The sequence below is a fragment of the Phyllobates terribilis genome, unplaced genomic scaffold (assembly GCF_046119375.1).
Source record: "Phyllobates terribilis strain yellow unplaced genomic scaffold, ASM4611937v1 Scaffold_2__4_contigs__length_985480577, whole genome shotgun sequence".
NCBI classification, from domain to species: Eukaryota; Metazoa; Chordata; class Amphibia; order Anura; family Dendrobatidae; genus Phyllobates; species Phyllobates terribilis.
The window spans coordinates 813,052,333-813,070,407 of NW_027362762.1; the positions used below are offsets into that span (position 1 = coordinate 813,052,333).

The 18,075-nt window shown below is 42.2% G+C and overlaps 1 protein-coding gene across 1 annotated transcript; it reads left to right on the forward strand.

Moving 5' to 3' along the window:
- The first annotated feature begins 716 nt into the window (after positions 1 to 716).
- On the forward strand, positions 717 to 8,044 carry LOC141230608 (fibrinogen-like protein 1). The gene is made up of 3 exons (XM_073667611.1): positions 717 to 868; positions 3,364 to 3,528; positions 6,300 to 8,044. Exons 1-3 carry the CDS (start codon positions 865 to 867, stop codon positions 7,364 to 7,366), a joined length of 1,236 nt encoding a protein of 411 aa, XP_073523712.1. The 5' UTR covers positions 717 to 864; the 3' UTR covers positions 7,367 to 8,044.
- Positions 8,045 to 18,075: the final 10,031 nt, after the last annotated feature.

Consider the following 18,075-nt stretch of genomic DNA (forward strand, 5'->3'; position numbering starts at 1 on the left):
CCTCTTCATCCAGGGTACCACACGCACCGCGATTATGCTGCAAATTCGCGGCAATTGAATTTAATTGAAATGCAGCAAATCCACATATACCTGCGGGTTTGCTGCGTTTCAATGTTCCTCAATGGCTGCGAATTTGCAGCGTAATCGCGGTAGAAATGGTCATGCTGCGTTTTGCAACGCAATGCGAATTCGGCGCGCAAATTAGTGCATCATGTGCACAGCACATCCGAATTCACATTGCTTTGCATGGCAGACGGTTTTACAAGCGTTTTCTCGGCCGTAAAAACGCTACAAAAACGCTACGTGGGCACTTAACCTTAAGCTTCCATTGTTCTGCTACCCAGTGCATTGCAATGACAAGGCCCCATACACTTCTGCTTCTGTTCATAGCCACATTAGACTAAAGACCATTTCTTCATTTTGCTCTTTTCTGATAAAACACAATTCACAGATATATGTTGCTCTCAAACCATCTGTTACTGCTGCTCATCAGCCGCTCCCCTCCATCCCGCTGTGGCTGTAGGATGTATGATCATTTCTCACGCTGTTCCATCCTCGGTATATAACACATTGCTGCTTCTCCCTGTGTGTAATACATCAGCTGAATCATCGTCTTGGCCTAATCTTCAGCATTCGCCGCTGCAGTCCTATCACAAGTATGTTGTATATTCATGTAATCTAGATAGATCCTTCAGTTCCTCAAACAGACAGAAGTCACCTTCACACCTAGTTATTAAACATCATTTACCCCTGGTTCACAGCTGTTCTGATAGAGCTGTTACATCCCCTCCCTATGGTCCATATGGTATAAATAGGACTGCCGGGAAAGGTGAGCTGTAAGAGACCAACTCTACTTGGACAAAAATGGGTAAGATGCCTTACAGTTTGCCTCATGGGTCTGATCATATTCAGATCAATTACTAATGATTTCACCATTTTTATCTGCAGCAGTTTTGGAGACAATCAGCATTTTTATTTGAGCATAACCATGAAGTACCAGTCAGTAGAATGTGCAGAATAGTTTTATGTGCTTGTGTCCTGTGAAATGGCCACAATATTGTAGACAACGATCTATTGGACCTCATTTAGCCTTAGTATGTCTTTGCGGCACAGATTCCACTAGGTGGTGAAATCGGTCAGAAGGAATATTTGTCCATGGGAAATGCCTGTCATGAAAAGGCAGATGACTCTAGTAAAGTGGCCATTAACTTTTGTATGATGCAATGTAACGTCTTACATGTTACATAGACAAGTAGGAATCCTAATGGGATGGATAGATTATTAGAGAGATAGATAGAAAGACAGAGAGACAGACAGACACAGACAGACAGACAGACAGACAGATAGATAGATAGATAGATAGATCGATAGATAGTGTGAGGTAGCGGTATTGATCATGTTGGGGGGCCACTCACTTCACTGGGTCAATTAAAGCACACGAGCCACGTTTTCCAGTAAACTAAGGTCCAGCAGTTTATTACACGTCATAAACTGCTTATAACATAGTCCATCTCAGTGGCTCGCAGGAATGTTACACATGTAAGGTCCTAGAGCCTTTTAGTGGCAGCTATGCCCGCTTGGCTTCAGATACAGACTTCAGCAAGGTACAGCATCAATGTCCATATAAAGAACCATTTTTACCTTTGCTGGGTCTTAGCTGCTTCTCTCAGCTCTGTTCTGCCACAGCTGTGGCTTTAAGGCTCCCCAGCCGTAGTCTTCAAGCCACGTGCCTTCCAGGACTACTGGCGTCCCAAACACAGGGATCAGGCCTCTTGCCTCACCAGGCCTCTCTCTGTTTCCAAACCACCCGGATTTATATATCTTTCTGGGCACACAGGACCTGCGATGATGTCACAGTCATGTGATCAGTCACCTGAGGGGAGGTACATGGTCAGCCAGAACACACCCCCTGGACATTTTAGCAATGCAGCAAGGCGCTGCATTACAATAGATAGATAGATAGATTTGTGGCTGGATGAATGGATATACAGGTGCATGTCACAAAATTAGAATATCATCAAAAAGTTAATTTTTTTCAGTTCTTCAATACAAAAAGTGAAACTCCTAGATTATGTAGAGTCATTACAAACAGAGTGATCTATTTCAAGTGTTTATTAATGTTGATGATTATGGCTTACAGCCAATGAAAACACAAAAGTCATTATCTCAGTAAATTAGAATACTTTATAACAGCTTGAAAAATGTTTTTAAAATCCAAAATGTTTTGACCTACTGAAATGTATGTTCAGTAAATGCACTCAATACTTAGTCAGGGCTCCTTTTGCATCAATTACTGCATCAATGCGGCGTGGCATGGAGGCGATCAGCCTGTGGCACTGCTGAGGTGTTATGGAAGCCCAGGTTGCTTTGATAGCAGCCTTCAGCTCGTCTGCATTGCTGGGTCTGGTGTCTCTCATCTTCCTCTTGACAATACTCCATAGATTCTCTATGGGGTTAAGGTCCGGCGAGTTTGCTGGCCAATCAAGCACAGTGATACTGTTGTTTGTAAACCAGGTATTGGTACTTTTGGCAATGTGGACAGGTGCTAAGTCCTGCTGGAGAATGAAATTTCCATCTCCAAAAAAGCTTGTCAGCCGAGGGAAGCATGAAGTGCTCTAAAATTTCCTGGTAGACAGCTGTGCTGACTTTGGTCTTGATAAAACACAGTGGACCTACACCAGCAGATGACATGGCTCCCCAAACCATCAATGATTGTGGAAACTTCACACTAGACCTTAAGCAGCTTGGATTGTGGCCTCTCCACTCTTCCTCCAGACTCTGGAACCTTGATTTCCAAATGAAAATTGGAACTCTGGGACCTTGTGGAGTGTGTCAATGACTGCCTTCTGGACATCTGTCAAGTCAGCAGTCTTCCTTATGATTGTCGAGCCTACTGAACAGAATAAGAGACCTTTTTAAAAGCTTAGGAAGCCTTTGCAGGTGTTTTTTGTTAATTATTTTCATTTACTGGGATAATAAGTTTTCTGTTTTCATTGGCTGTAAGCCATAATCATCAACATTAACAGAAATAAACACTTGAAATAGATCACTCTGTTGGTAATGACTCTATGTAATATATCAGTTTCACTTTTTGTATTGAAGAACTGAAATAAATTAACTATTTGATGATATTCTAATTTATGAGATGTACCTGTAGATTGATAGTTAGATTTGTGGATGGATAGATTATGGGATAGATATAGATAGATAGTTAGATTTGTGGCTGGATGGATAGAGATGGATTTAAAAGACAGGTACATTTGTTAATGGAGGTGACTGTGCTGGAAAACAAGTTATATAATCACTAAAATGATATTGTTGCATTTATTAACAATGATTACATCAATATTTCTTTTCATGCAGAGGTCCAAGGGAAGCATGGGTCTCTGGCACTTTTACTCATGATCGGTGGGGTAATATGTGCTGCGTATGGGTACAAGCTAGAACTGTCTTCAATATTAAACCTTCAGAATAGCCATATGTTAAATGGAATCACTGAAGAAGATATTCTAAACTATCCAAACAGCGGTGAGTGACTATTAGCAATGACTGCATATTCTTTCCAGTAATTTATCTAAGGCCACAACCCCACTATCAGTATTTGGTCAGTATTTTTTCTCAGGAGTGGGAGCCAAAACCAGGAGTGGGTGATAAATGCAGAATTGGTGACTTGTTTCTATTATACCTTTTCTCTGATTGCTCCTCACCTGGTTTTGGGTCCCACTCCTGAGAAAAAATACTGTCCGAATACTGACCAAATACTGATAGTGGGACCCTGGCCTTAAAACAACTATCTACTGCCATTAGGTCATGTTCCCATGTACCCTTCATCTTTTCTGCTGCATTTTAATTGCATAAAATCTGCTGCAATTAACTAAGTAAAGTGAATGTGATTAGGGAGGTCACTGAAGCATAATGTCTTGATCACAATGAGGGGGGTCTCCTAAGTGCCCCCCATACAGCTTTATTAAGTTATAGGCACTGCACACAATGACATTTGTGGCTCATTGCCTGTCAGACAATCACCGACTTTGCTTTGTAAGCACATCTTTGATTAGCTGATAGTGAATGCTATCCCTGTATCCTCTGTGCCCTGGAGTCACAGCTTGGAGCAGGAAGCTTCAGCAGAAGACAACTGTGGACCACATTGACTGGATGGTAAGACATGCAGCCTCTCCTGTGGAAGTCCTGTAACAGTATTGCTTTAAAAAAAATCAAAACTTAATTTCTATATGAACATGTTGGCAGCTGTGGTCACTTGCGGAAAGTGCTGGTCACATATCCACAAGTTGTGCACACAACGGCCTGTCAGTGACATGCACTAGTGCAGACTGTACCTGGCAGGTGCAAGCTGCAATCCCACATAGACCATAAGTCCATATAATGAATCGCTCATCAAGAGAATGCCAAGAGTGTGCAACAAAGCAGTCATCAAAGCAAAAGGTGGCTACTTTGAAAAACCTAGAATGTAAGACATATTTTCAGTTGTTTCACACTTTTTTGTTAAGTATATAATTCCACATGTGTTAATTCATAGTTTTGATGCCTTCAGTATGAATGTACAATTTTCATAGTCATGAAAATACAGAAAAATCTTTAAATGAGAAGGTGTGTGCAAACTTTTGGTCTGTACTGTATGTGGCAACGGGTTGAAAGCTACGGGTGCTATGGGAGTACCTTCAACCAATTACATTCTTACCATAGAAAGCACAGGAATGCTCAGCCAAGTTTCCCTGTGTATGAGGAAGTCGGGATAGAAAGCTATCAGCTCAATGATAAATCGGCTGACAGCTTTCTAATGAGAATGGGGACCTTTATAGTCAACAAATTATTGAAAGCTTGTTAGTCCAAATTTCCTCAATAGTTGTGAAGTAGGTCAATGTACTGAAAGCTGTTCTGTTATTTTAATACAAATACTCTAGTGTGCCAAATCACACCTACAACTATCCAAGATCACACCCAGTTTTCAATATACTTCTTCTACTGTAGGTGAAAATTCAATTTTTGTTCAAATTTGAACAAAAATTTGCAGTTCATAAGTAACCTAGCAGTACATACAGAAGTCTATGGAGGCACCCTGTGTATTAATCATAGAATCATAGAATCATAGAATCATAGAATGGTAGAGTTGGAAGGGACCTCCTGGGTCATCTGGTCCAACCCCCTGCTCAAAGCAGGATTCACTAGATCATCTCAGACAGATGTCTGTCCAGCCTCTGTTTGAAGACGTCCATTGAAGGGGAACTCACCACCTCTCGTGGCAGCCTGTTCCACTCATTAATCACCCTAACTGTCAAAAAGTTTTTTCTAATATCTAATCTGTGTCTCCTCCCATTTAGTTTCATCCCATTGCTTCTAGTCTTTCCTTGTGCAAATGAGAATAAAGATGATCCTTCTACAATGTGACAGCCCTTGACATATTTGTAGACAGCTATTAAGTCTCCTCTCAGTCTTCTTTTTTGCAAGCTAAACATTCCCAAATCCTGCAACCGTTCCTCATAGGACAGGGTTTGCAGACCAGTCACCATTCTGGTCGCTCTTCTCTGAACTTGCTCCAGTTTGTCGATGTCTTTTTTAAAATGTGGTGCCCAAAACTGTACACAGTATTCCAGATGAGGTCTGACCAAAGAGGAGTAAAGACCGATAATGACTTCACGTGATCTAGACTGTATGCTTCTGTTAATACATCCCAGAATTGTATTTGCCTTTTTTGCTGCTGCATCACACTGTTGACTCATGTTCAGTCTATGATCTATTAGTATACCTAAGTCTTTTTCACATGTACTGTTGCTTAGCTCTATTCCTCCCATTCTGTATATGCTTTTTTCATTTTTATTGCCCAGATGTAGTACTTTGCATTTTTCCCGGTTAAAAACCATTCTGTTGGTTGCTGCCCACTGCTCCAGTTTATTTAGGTCTTTTTGAATCCTCTCTCTCTCTTCTCTAGTATTAGCTATCCCTCCTAGCTTTGTGTCATCAGCAAATTTAATCAGTTTACCCTCAATTCCTTCATCTAAATCATTGATAAAGATGTTGAACAATACAGGTCCCAGGACGGAGCCCTGTGGTACCCCACTTGAGACATTCATCCAGCTGGATGTGAAGCCATTTACAACCACCCTTTGAGTCCGATCACTAAGCCAGTTATGAATCCACCTAACAGTTGCCTGGTCCATTGCATCTGTTAGGTGGATTCATAACTGGCTTAGTGAGCTGTATGCTCTCCGTGTGCTGCCATAAAACACCTCAGTAAAGAAAATGTTATACTTCTAAATGATTTATGATGTTTTGATTTACAGGTAAAAATTATCCTCAGAGCTGCACTGCAATAAAAGAAGGAAAAAGTGGCCTGTATGTGGTAGAGCCTGTGGAAAGCAAGCGCCTATTGGTATGGTGTGACCTTGGTGGGGAAGATGGAGGTTGGACTGTCATTCAAAAGAATTGTCAGAGAAATCCAAGGATATGGGACACTACTTGGGATTGCTATAAGAAAGGTTTTGGAGATCTAAAAGCTGACCATTGGCTAGGTAATGAGCATATCCATTTATTGAGTACTCAACAGTTACACCGTGCACGGTTTCGCCTGCGCTCTGCAGCTGGACATCAGCGCCTAGCCAATTATGACTCATTCTCCCTTGAGGCAGAAAATCTTTGCTATCGGATTAGGTTGGGACGGTACTCAGGTGACGCTGGTGATGCCATGACATCTGGAGAGCCTAATGCTGGACATGATAATATGAAATTCTCCACAAAGGATCGAGACAATGATTTATCAGGGTCAAATTGTGCTTATATTGGTGGTGGTGGATGGTGGTATGACAATTGTAGATTCGCTAATCTAAATACTGGCGCTGGAATTTACTGGCAACAACTATGCAGGGGAGATTGCCAGTCTAGTGACATCCTCATACAGCCTGTTGAAGACTGTTCAGGAGATAATGGAGGCGGCGGTAGTGATGGTGGAGATGGAGATGGTGGTGATGGAGGAGATGGAGATGGTGGTGACGGAGGAGATGGAGATGGTGGTGATGGGGGAGGAGGAGGTGGTGATGGAGGTGATAATGGAGGAGGAGGTGGAGATGGTGGTAATGGAGGCGATGGTGGAGGGGGAGATGGTGGAGATGGAGGTGATGGTGGAGGAGATGGAGGCAATGGTGGAGATGGAGGTGGAGGGGATGGAGGTGATGGTGGAGATGGAGGTGATACTGGAGGTGGTGGTGATGGTGGAGGAGACGGTGGAAATGGAGGTGGCGGTGATGGAGGAGGAGATGGTGGAAATGGAGGTGGCAGCGATGGAGGTGGTGGTGATGGAGGAGGAAATGGTGGGGGCAATGGTGGAGGAGATATAACACCCAATCCATGTTAATATGATTAAAACCATGCACACCTTCTAATACAGGTTTATAAATACTGGCTAAGTAAATAATTGTATCATTATTCTACATTCCTGACTCATCCAATGGATATTTCTCAACCAAAAGATAACTCTTTTTACATTCTCAATAAAAACACACATTTTCACGTGATTGAATAAATAGATGTACACCTTGTGCATTCTGCAATTATGGATACAGCACTTATTGATAACACTCCACTTGGATCCAGAGATTTATTATTTGGTTATAAACTCATTTTGTGCATATAATATTGAAATATTTTGGCTCCATTATTCATTATAAATTATGCCTGATCATTATCTCTAATGAAGTCTATCACTAACTGTGTTACGGCTGTTACAGAATGAACAGTCAGCATAAATCTAACATATGCATTTGACATTCAAGTTCTTTGTGCGTGTTGCAATGCTAGATGAAGAAGCCCAAAATAATGAAATCCAGTAAGATGGTACCAGCTATAGTGAGGGTGTCAATCTGCCCTCTGAATGTGGAGCTGATTTATATTGAACAATCATTTAAGTGACACTTGTGTTATTAGAGACTTTTGTATAGTTATGTGATGTAGTTCTCTCCACATTAGTTGTGTCTCTGCATTTCCGTCACTACATGTAACACTTTTGAAAATAAAACAACTCATATGGTTAAAATCAGTATGTAAGTCTGTGATCTGCAATCAGAAAATATGCAAATAAAACAATTAACCACAAATGTGATAAATATCACTACGTGCAATGGAGCAAATATATAAGTCAGTTTAAAACAGTTCAACATTAACTCTTTAAGGTCACCACTAGTTATCCCCTTAAAGGGGTTCTCTAGATAAAGAAAAAAAAAGAAAAAAAAAACTAAATTAATACATTTGTAAAATAATAAACTTCTAAACACCTTCAGTTCACAATCATTTTGTTGATGGAGATCACCGTAGTACATCAAAATGGCCAACTCTGACAGAAGCCTGTCCTACATATCTCCAGTATTAGATCAGATACACAGGGTGGATAACAGTGTGAGCAGCCTTTTCTTCCCTCTGTACCCCTGGTATCTCCAGTACTAAATCAAAAAGACAGGGTGGACAGCAGCGTAAGCAGACTCAGTATTAGAGATGGTACAAATAGATTTGAAGGAGGTGATCCAGTGACTGCTGTATAGGAGCTCTGTGGACCACTGCTTATCTCACCTGAATAAGTCCTGCGAATTGATTTACACCATCTCTGTTCAGCACCCCTGGTATCTGAAGTATTTGATAGATTAGAAAGAGAAGGTGGACAAATGTGTGAGTGGTCTCTTGTTACATAAGCATCACTGGTATCTTCAGCATTAGACCAGAAAGGCAGGATGGACAGCAGTGTGAGCAGCCTCTTCTTACCTCAACACCCCCTGGTATCTCCAGTATTAGATCAGAATGACAGGATGGACAGCAGTGTGAGCAGCCTCTTCTTGCCTCAGCACCAGTGTTACCTCCAGTATTAGACAACAAAGACAGATATCTCTGGTATTAGGTAAGCTAGACAGGGTGGACAATAATATGAGCAGCTTCTTCTTGTCTCAACTGACATAGTATTTCTGGTATTAGATTATAATATACACTGGGAGCACATCTCCATAATAATATATAATAATGATTTTTATTTAAGTAGTGGCAACATATTCCTCAACACTTTACGATTAATCCTACACATGAAGGGAGTGCACCTTGCTGCTGCACGTGCTCACAGGCACCTGTCCTTTTAATATTCTAGAACAGGTTTCTGTCAGTGTAAGAAGGCAGCTGCCATATTAAAATATTATAGTGATTACATTTCTAGACAAAACAAGTGTGGTTTACTAATTCAAGTTATTTAGGAATGTTTTTATAATGACATTTCCTTTTTTCTGTTCCTAGAAAAAACTCTAAAGATGCATTTTTCAAATTTTTTCCATGTCACATTTCAAAAGCCATCATGTTTTTATTTTTCAGTCAACTTAACCTTCGGTGGGCTTTTTTTGCAGGATCCTTCTGGTTACACATATAAAGGATGGAAATCAAGTGGAACAAATGAAGCACCAAGCTTTTGTTTTGTGTTCATTTACTATGCCAAACATAAATTATATATTTTTTCCAACTTTTTCCAATCTATATTCAATTCTCAGATGAAAGCTAAAAATAAGAAAATGATGGATAACACTGGAAATTTGAGGTTTTCATTGACCAAACTATCCAAATGTGTTCACAAATATCCTTAAATTGTCAGATTTTCAGCAACTAATCCATACAGCCATCCTGCACACCATATTAGATCGTTCTTTTAATATATTTATATATGCCTGTAGACTTCACAAACAACAGTGGTTTCCATTCATTCTAGTTCTGTCATTCTAAGCCAAGGTGCAATAGTCTCTGGAGAGTTTACAACAGTGAGCTAAAATTATAATGGTGGAGGTAAGAAGCCATGCTTATAGCGCTTATGAATGGTGGATATACATATTTATGAGAAAATGTCAATGGCAATCTTTATTGCTTTTTTGTAACAGAGCCACATTATAACCTGATAATGAGCTAACCCAGAAACTCTTCAGATCAGGTCTGTGATATATTAAATAGAAATACACAGTATATCTGCGTACATATATTCATCCTCTCTCTTTACAAACAAATATGAGTGAATAAGAAAACTGGGCTGCAATAATGTCAACAGCGGATAAACAGAGGCGTAGTTTACCATAACCTTTTTGAATGAAACCAGATGGGTTGAGTATCATGTTGGCTACAATCTTAAAATACGATCTTCCTTAAAAGGGTTTCTCACTACTATTTTGATAACTGATCCTTTGGATAGGGCTCTAACATCAGATCGCGGGAGTCCGACATGCAGCACCCTAACTAATCAGCTGCCACCAGCTCTGGCAGTGACCAGATGGATAAAGTGTATACCGTGTAGTGTCCACTCCCAGGAACTGTAGATAAGCTCCTATACAAATAATAGGAGCTGATCTGCAGTAGCCATCCATGGCCACTAAACAGTATACACTATATAAACAAGGTCTTTGCTGGAGCTGGTAACAGTTAGTTTGTGGGGGTTCCAGGTGTCCAATCCCAACTGATCTGATATTGATAACATAACTATTGCAGAAAACAGAGGTTGTTTGTAGGAGAGCTACATGACAGGGCAACATGAGCGTCAAAGTCAATACATAGAGCAATCACAGCGCACAGCAGCGGGTTGAAAAAGTACAGAAAATTGTTTTTCTACTTATACAACCCTCTGATGGGCACTGTCATTGCTCTATCCCAAGGATGGGCCATCAATATCTAAGTAGTGGACAACTTCTTTAGGACGCGACATCTAAGTGGTCATCAATTTAATTGTAGTGGAAAACATTAGGCCTCATTCAGATGTCCATTATTGTAAATTAGTTTTATCTGTGTTTTTATATTGCAGATGCTCAACTAATAGTTGGAGGGTGTTTGCACTCTGTTTGTGAATGATAGGAAAGTCGGGTAGGATAGGGTTAAATCCTAGCCCTAGAGGTCCTGATTAGAGGCACCTGGCTAGCTATGACTAGAATCAGGCCGTGTGTTCAATTGTGGCTGTCATCTAGGGGAGCTGAGCAGTCTGAGGTGCTGGAGCTGGTGAGTAACCATTGAATGTGAGCACACTGAACCTAAGCATGACCTGAATTGCTGGCCGGGTGAGACCCTGTGATTGCTTTGCCTTCATTGAAAAAAGGACTGTGATTTTTGTTATTATATGTGTGCCGGGAAAAGAGTGTTGTTTCATTTAAAGATCTGTGCAAGTTTATGTAGTTCTATAAAGCTCACTCTGTTCTGACACAAGAATTCGGTTCCTGTGTGAACTATAGTGCCTACCTGAGTGAACCCCTACAATAGGCACAGTCTGCGTCTTTTCTGCATTCCTGTATTTCAGAATTTGGAATAATCACTATTACCAGTGGCATAGCTTCCGTGGGGGGCAGAGGGGGCAGTGGCCATGGGCCCTGCGCTCTGAGGGGGCCCACCCGGAGCTATGCCAGTGTAACTGTATCGGCGTGCGCAGCACGGGGCAGAGCCGGGAAACTCTATGTCTGGTGCCAGCATCGGGTTCCCCCGCCCGTCACCGCAAGTTAAGTGATGAGAGAGGAAGCGCGACTCTCCCTCTCCTATCAGTCCCCTCTATGACTGATGTCATCACTTGGTGTCCAGCCCACTGTTCTGAAGATGTGCAGGCTGTGCGCTTAGCATAGCGGGGAGCGAGGAGTAGAGGTGAGTATTGTGTTTATTCATTTTCTGCCTATGGGGGAGGAGCATTAGACTACAGACTCTGCCTATGGAGGGGAGCATTATACTACAGACTCTGCCTATGGGGGGGAGCATTATACTACAGACTCAGCCTATGGGGGGGCATTATACTACAGACTCTGCCTATGGGGGTGGCATTATACTACAGACTCTGCCTATGGGGGGGCATTATACTACAGACTCCGCCTATGGGGGTGAGCATTATACTACAGACTCTGCCTATGGGGGGAGCATTATACTACAGACTCTGCCTATGGGGGGAGCATTATACTACAGACTCTGCCTATGGGGGGAGCATTATACTATAGACTCTGCCTATGGGGGGGAGCATTATACTACAGACTCTGCCTATGGGGGGTGCATTATACTATATGAAGGACTATCTGGTGCATTATACTATATGTAGGCTATTTATACAATGTGGGGATTACAGTTAGGGTCATACAGTGTGGGAGATAATGTGGGGTCTTTGCACAGTGTGGGTGCCAAGATACAGTGTAAGAGATAATGTGGGGTCTTTGCACAGTGTGGGGGCCATCATACAGTGTGGGAGTCATCAGTTTGGAGGCTACTAAGGTGTCAGTATACTGTGTGGGGGGTACTATACAGTGAGGGGGAATTATACTGTGTATAAGAGAGCATCATAGTGTGTAGATGGGAGCTGTACATGGGGGGAGACTCAGGACATTATTAAATGTTAAGTGGACTCTTATTGTTATAGGTGAACTTAGGTTATTATGACTGTCAAAGGGGCACACAGAGGGCATTTGTTACATGCATGCCACTAGGTTCAGATAGGGGTGAGACAGGTTACATGAATTCTTTGGAATCCTGGGGGAACCGTTACTCTGGGCGACCACAGACCATGTGCTGCAGCTTCTCTCAGGCACACAGAGGTATTGACCCTCAGGCACACAGGGGTATTGACCCTCAGGCACAGACACGTAGGTTGTTTTACTTGCTGACCAAACACACTTGACAAGAGTCCTCATAAACGATAGAACAGTAGCATTTAATAAGAAGCACCACAGCCAGTGCAAGTTAAGTCTTATAAGCAACAGGCTCCAGTGATAAACAGTACAGTTTCCTTAGCAGCACAGCAGTTCACAGTCTTCCCAGTAGTACAGGACAGCACAGTTCTAATGCAAAGGCACATTAATGAACACAGCATTCTTTACAGCACAGTGAGATGGAGGAGGGGGGGGGTTTGCTGAGGGAGATGATCCCTGTTACACCATTTCTTATAGTCCTTATCTTTCTGCTTGACAATATTCTGCACTGCTAGTTCAGGAACTCTACCTAACCTGTGCTTAGCTTCATTCCTGACTTGAATCCTTTTCACTTGCAGAACACACACACCACCTTTCTCTTCGGCTCCAGCCAGACAGTAAACAACTTCCCCACAATCCCCCTGGGGCTCTGCTAAAACACTCCCCTTCTGTGACTGTGTTAACCCCTCTAGTTGCTGGATGCTTCTGGAGCACAACACTTCCTGTCTCATGTGCTTGTGTTACTTCTAATAGTTGCTGAATGCTTTTAAAGTAGCGGCACTACTTCTGCATGTCACACTCTGCAACAGCACTACTTCTACATGTCACACAAAGCTAAATGCACCAGACTTCTGGCTTAATTTGCACCATGCATTGCATTCATTATGTGTTTTAGACACAATTTCCAACTAACTTCACAAGGAGTGGTCTAGATAAAAAGTGCTATGGCACACTGGAAAAAGGACATAGTCTGAATGCTATACTATGTACTAAAATTTGGTAAATCTTTAGACTACCTAGCCTAAGTTTATGTTGTCTAAAAAAATATGGACAGGATTAATCAATCAGCCCCAATTGAAATTGCTTGTTGCCACGTTTCTAACAACTTTAGCTGAGCTCTGTCAATGCAGTTGAAGAGTACGGCTACATCCATACATCAGTTTCCATTGTTATTATATCCATCGAAAACAGACTGTTTTTCTCCCATATATCATCCATTTTTCCTCTGATTTGCATCCATTTTACATCCATTTTGCATCTGTTTTTTGAACCTGAAGGAGGCAAACAGAACATTTTTTTTCCACTGACTAGTAGCAATGTATCCGGTAAAACCAGTTATACAAATAGCCTCTTATAGAGAGGAAGAGAACTTGATCTCTTGGTCCACCTATTGAATGCAACAATCCTAAGGGGTAACGTTTCTCCTTGTGGAGAGTGACAAGCCAAGCCTGGCATGTCAGAGTGAGGAGACTTATTAGCCATGCATGTGACTCGCCCCCTGGGCCGTGGGGCACGCGGATCTGGGCGATAGGGGAACGATGGGGGTAGTAGTGGCAACCCGGTTCCGCGGCTCAGGGTGGTCAGGCCAATGGTAGTCTGCTACGTGCTTTAGATAATGTCCGACTACGCCACCCGTGGATTACGGTTATTAGGAACCGCCACTGCAAGGCAGTCCGCTGGGGCTGATGATGGGTGCAGCTGAGGTGATGTGACTCCCCACGGGAAGAGTGCAGCCCCAGGGCAGTGTAGTGGATGTTGGGAGTGATGGTAGTGCGAGTCCCGGTGCTGATAGTGCTGGAAGCGCGAAGGAGCACACAGACAACAAGTTACAGTCCAGGGTCTTTACTCAGTTCGTTTGTTCCAGGTCACTTCGGCCAGCAGTGACCGCCTGAGCCGTGCTGCGTCCACCAGGTGAGGGGCTCGGTCAACTCCCAGGCAGTTCAGGAGCATGGCACAGGACCCCCTTTTATCCTTTCTCTGGCCTGCCTCACCAGTGACCCACTTTTGTCCAGCTGCCGCGGACCTGTGCGGTTAAACGTGGGCCCCGTCCTCCGCTGTCCTATATGGTGCCTTCCTAGCAGGTTTGATGAGGTGTCACACCAATATATGATCACGACGACCGGTCTTTGGCTGAGGGTTGTTTCTCCTCCACCAACTTGGGATCCGGTACCCTTAATCTGTCTGACCCTGCACCCTGGATTCTCGTGGGTTCTTAGGGTCCCTTCCACCTTCTTGTTCCTGAGCCCTTCTGTTTCTCTGTCTCTCCTTCTTTGCAGTTCCTTTCTGTTTCTGTTCCTTTCTCTTGGAGCTGAGATGAGCCAGAATCTCAGCTACCCTTCACCTCCTCCTCGGCCTCTTCTCCAGGCCCACTTCTCCTTCTCCTCTCAGGCCCCGGCCTCTTCCCTAGGCCTGCCTCTGGAGCAGCACTCAGCCTGAGCTGCTGCTCCCTGTCTTCTCCTCTCCACACAGACTGAACACTGATCTAAGATGGTGCCCACCTTTTATACCTCCCTCTGACCATGAGCCCAGGTGACCAGCAACCAATGAGCTCCTTCCTACACTCAGGAACCGCCCCCTATCTGCCCCTACAGCACTGGGTGTTCCACCCCTTCCTCCCCACTCCAGCAGGGACATGGTCGGTCGTGCCTGCACTTATGTCTAGTGGGAGCACCATTGAGCTGTCCCTCGGAAATGGGGTGTGTGTGCTGTATGCAGCTAACTGAACCCTGATCCACACTCCATCCTTACCTGGGAGTGGAATATCACACCTCCGGTCTGAGGTGCAATACCCCTGTAGCGGCCGAACCCTCGGGGCGCTTCACATGCTCCTCTCTGAAATAAAATATGCAAATTGTCTCTTCTGAGAGGAAGTGGACTAGAACTCTAGTGCCATCTATTGGAAGCAGCGATCCTAAAAGTCAATATCGACTCTTTAACGTGCCTTGCAATATGACTTAGAATAAAAGCCAAACTAGAATCTCAATTTGCAGACACTATGTTCGGGACACCCATAACTCCTATGCTATGGTATTTATTTTTTTTGGTGCTTTTGTATTTTGTACACTATGTCTAATAGGCGATATACTGTATTTACTGCAGTATACTTATGTGATCACAGTTAAACTATCCACTTGGATTTATTTATTATATTTATTTATCTAATGTACTGTATATGTATATATTCTGCTGCTATATTTATATCCATATATGTATGTATTATATGTAATCAGGGAAATCACCATTCATGTAATAAACCCACCTCCTATACGCCTTTCTGGGAATATGCCGTTCCCGTGTAAGTTTCTCCTCTATGTATCTTTCCCCTAGTTCCAATTTTATCTTTGTATATTAATAAAAATTGCATTTTATATTGAATATTTGAAGTGTTTATTCACTTTTCTTCTTTGAGTAGGATCCAATGTTAACAGGTGACAAACCACAGGGCCATTGAAACAACCAATATATCATATAGGTGATGGCTATGACAGGGCAGTCGGTATACAAGATCCCGGGCTAATGTGTTTGTTGAAAGATCCTAAAGAGTCCACTTACTGCAGTCACGTTGTCGGAGGGTCCAAAGCGGAAAAGTCCATATAGTCCTGTATAAAGTGGAGTTCCATGTGAAGTGGTCCGATACAGAAAATAAAACCTTGTATGCTCCTTGTGGCGAGCAGGGTGCTAGTGTCCCTGGAAACCACGATGCTTGCAGTAAAGAGGCACGTGACGACACTGACTGCCAGGTACGGAGTCTTGCTAATTCCAAAAACCTACATGTTTCGAAGAACCCGCTTCTTCTTCATCAGGACACAAAACAGGATAATATTAAGTGCTTTTGTAGTTTCTATATGTGGATTTTTCAGCCAGAAAAATCCAAGTCAAACAACGTATTGACTACACTTCCCACAACGCAAAACACAACAGCAAGGTCTGTGCCCACAATGAACGCTGTGCATTCATTCTGGAAATGTTGCACCTCTATATTTAGGAGAATGTAGGCACATTACAAAGTGGCCATCTTTCTGCTACAATAAGGTCGACATCACTGAGAATTACTATATGAAAATAAGCATAGCCAGACAGGATTGTGTAGCAGGAGCAGGAGCTCTGGAGTTATAGAGATAGAAGCGGCATTATTACAGTGCCTTGAATCTCTGTGACCGACTCTCTAATATTAGCAGCCGTCTAGTGAATACTCCAATAATACTTCTACTGCCCTCAACAGTACTTTAACTACAGTGATAATAATCTGAACGTTTCCTGAGCGTTTGCTATTCACCAGCTCAGATGTCTTTTGCCTTCTATCTCACTTGGTGACCATTTATCTTTGGGATCACTAGGTACCAGTTTTTGCTTCCCCATTGATTTTTCTGTTCATGGTAGAATTGCATAATGGCCACAGAAAGGACTTATTAGAGTTGTCAAAGAACCAAGATGAATCTATTCACTGTCAGTGAACTGTTACATTTGTTCCATGCAGAAAAGGTTGGTCTTCTCAGGGTGATATCTTTGCTTCTAAGACAGTTTGGAACTTGTATTTCAAAGCAACCTGAAGAAAAGCTATCCAGTAACACGACTCAAATAACAAGTGCATAACGAGAGTACAGTAAAGTACAATAATCCTGGTTGACTCACAAAGGTGCGCTGTTTTTTTGGGACAATTATCATGTACGCGAAAAAAAACAGCTCAATTCTGTCCGAATGGCTTTGTTTCTTCAACCTTATGTTCCAAGAGATAGAACTTTTTTTTTTCACTTCACAATTCAAATGAGGGCTTGTTTCTTACAGTACAAGTTGCATTTTTCAGATGCATCATTTTAAATCTACCTTATTGGATTAATTATCAGATTAGTACAAATGCAACAATGCCAAATATTTATAGTTTTTTATGTTTTGCTACTTTTTCACAATAAAAACATGTTTGGTGGAAAACAATTATACTTTTGAGTGCTGCTTCCATCCATCACAACAATCTTTTTATTTCCGTTAGTGTCGGCATTTAAGGGCTCAGGAAAGATTTTAGGCTACAAGTAACTTGCAATTTTTTTTGAGGGGGGTTAAAATATATTTTTACACCATACTCCATACAGTATAAATAATAAATTCACTTTATTTTACTTGTTGTTTTGATTGAATGCAAAATGTTTACTTCATTTACAGTACATAAAAAAATATTAATGAAAAGGTATCTTTGGAAGGTTGTGGGGGCAGATTTTTTTTTATTCTTTTTTTGTGTATTAGTTACACAGCCTTATCTTTTGGTTACATAATGCTTTAAAATACAGGCAGCCTATCTGGCCTAACCTGGAGACATTTGTTAGGCCACCTGCTTCCATCATAGCCTGACAATAAAGCTGTGTGCCCACAATGAGTTTTTGACTCTGCGTATTTTCGCTACATCAAAAACACAACTTGTCATAGTACCAGCAAAGTGGAAGGGATTTAGGCTATGTGCCCACGATGCAGAAATGCTCCGGATTTTTTCCTGAGCGTTTCTGCATCTCCCTGGCAGAAAAAACGCATGCGGATTGTACATGCGGATTGTACATGCAGATTGTACATGTGTTTTTCCTGCCAGGGAGAAGTGGAAGTGAAGCGTTCTTCACATGCATTTCCGCATGTGGGTTGACAAGTG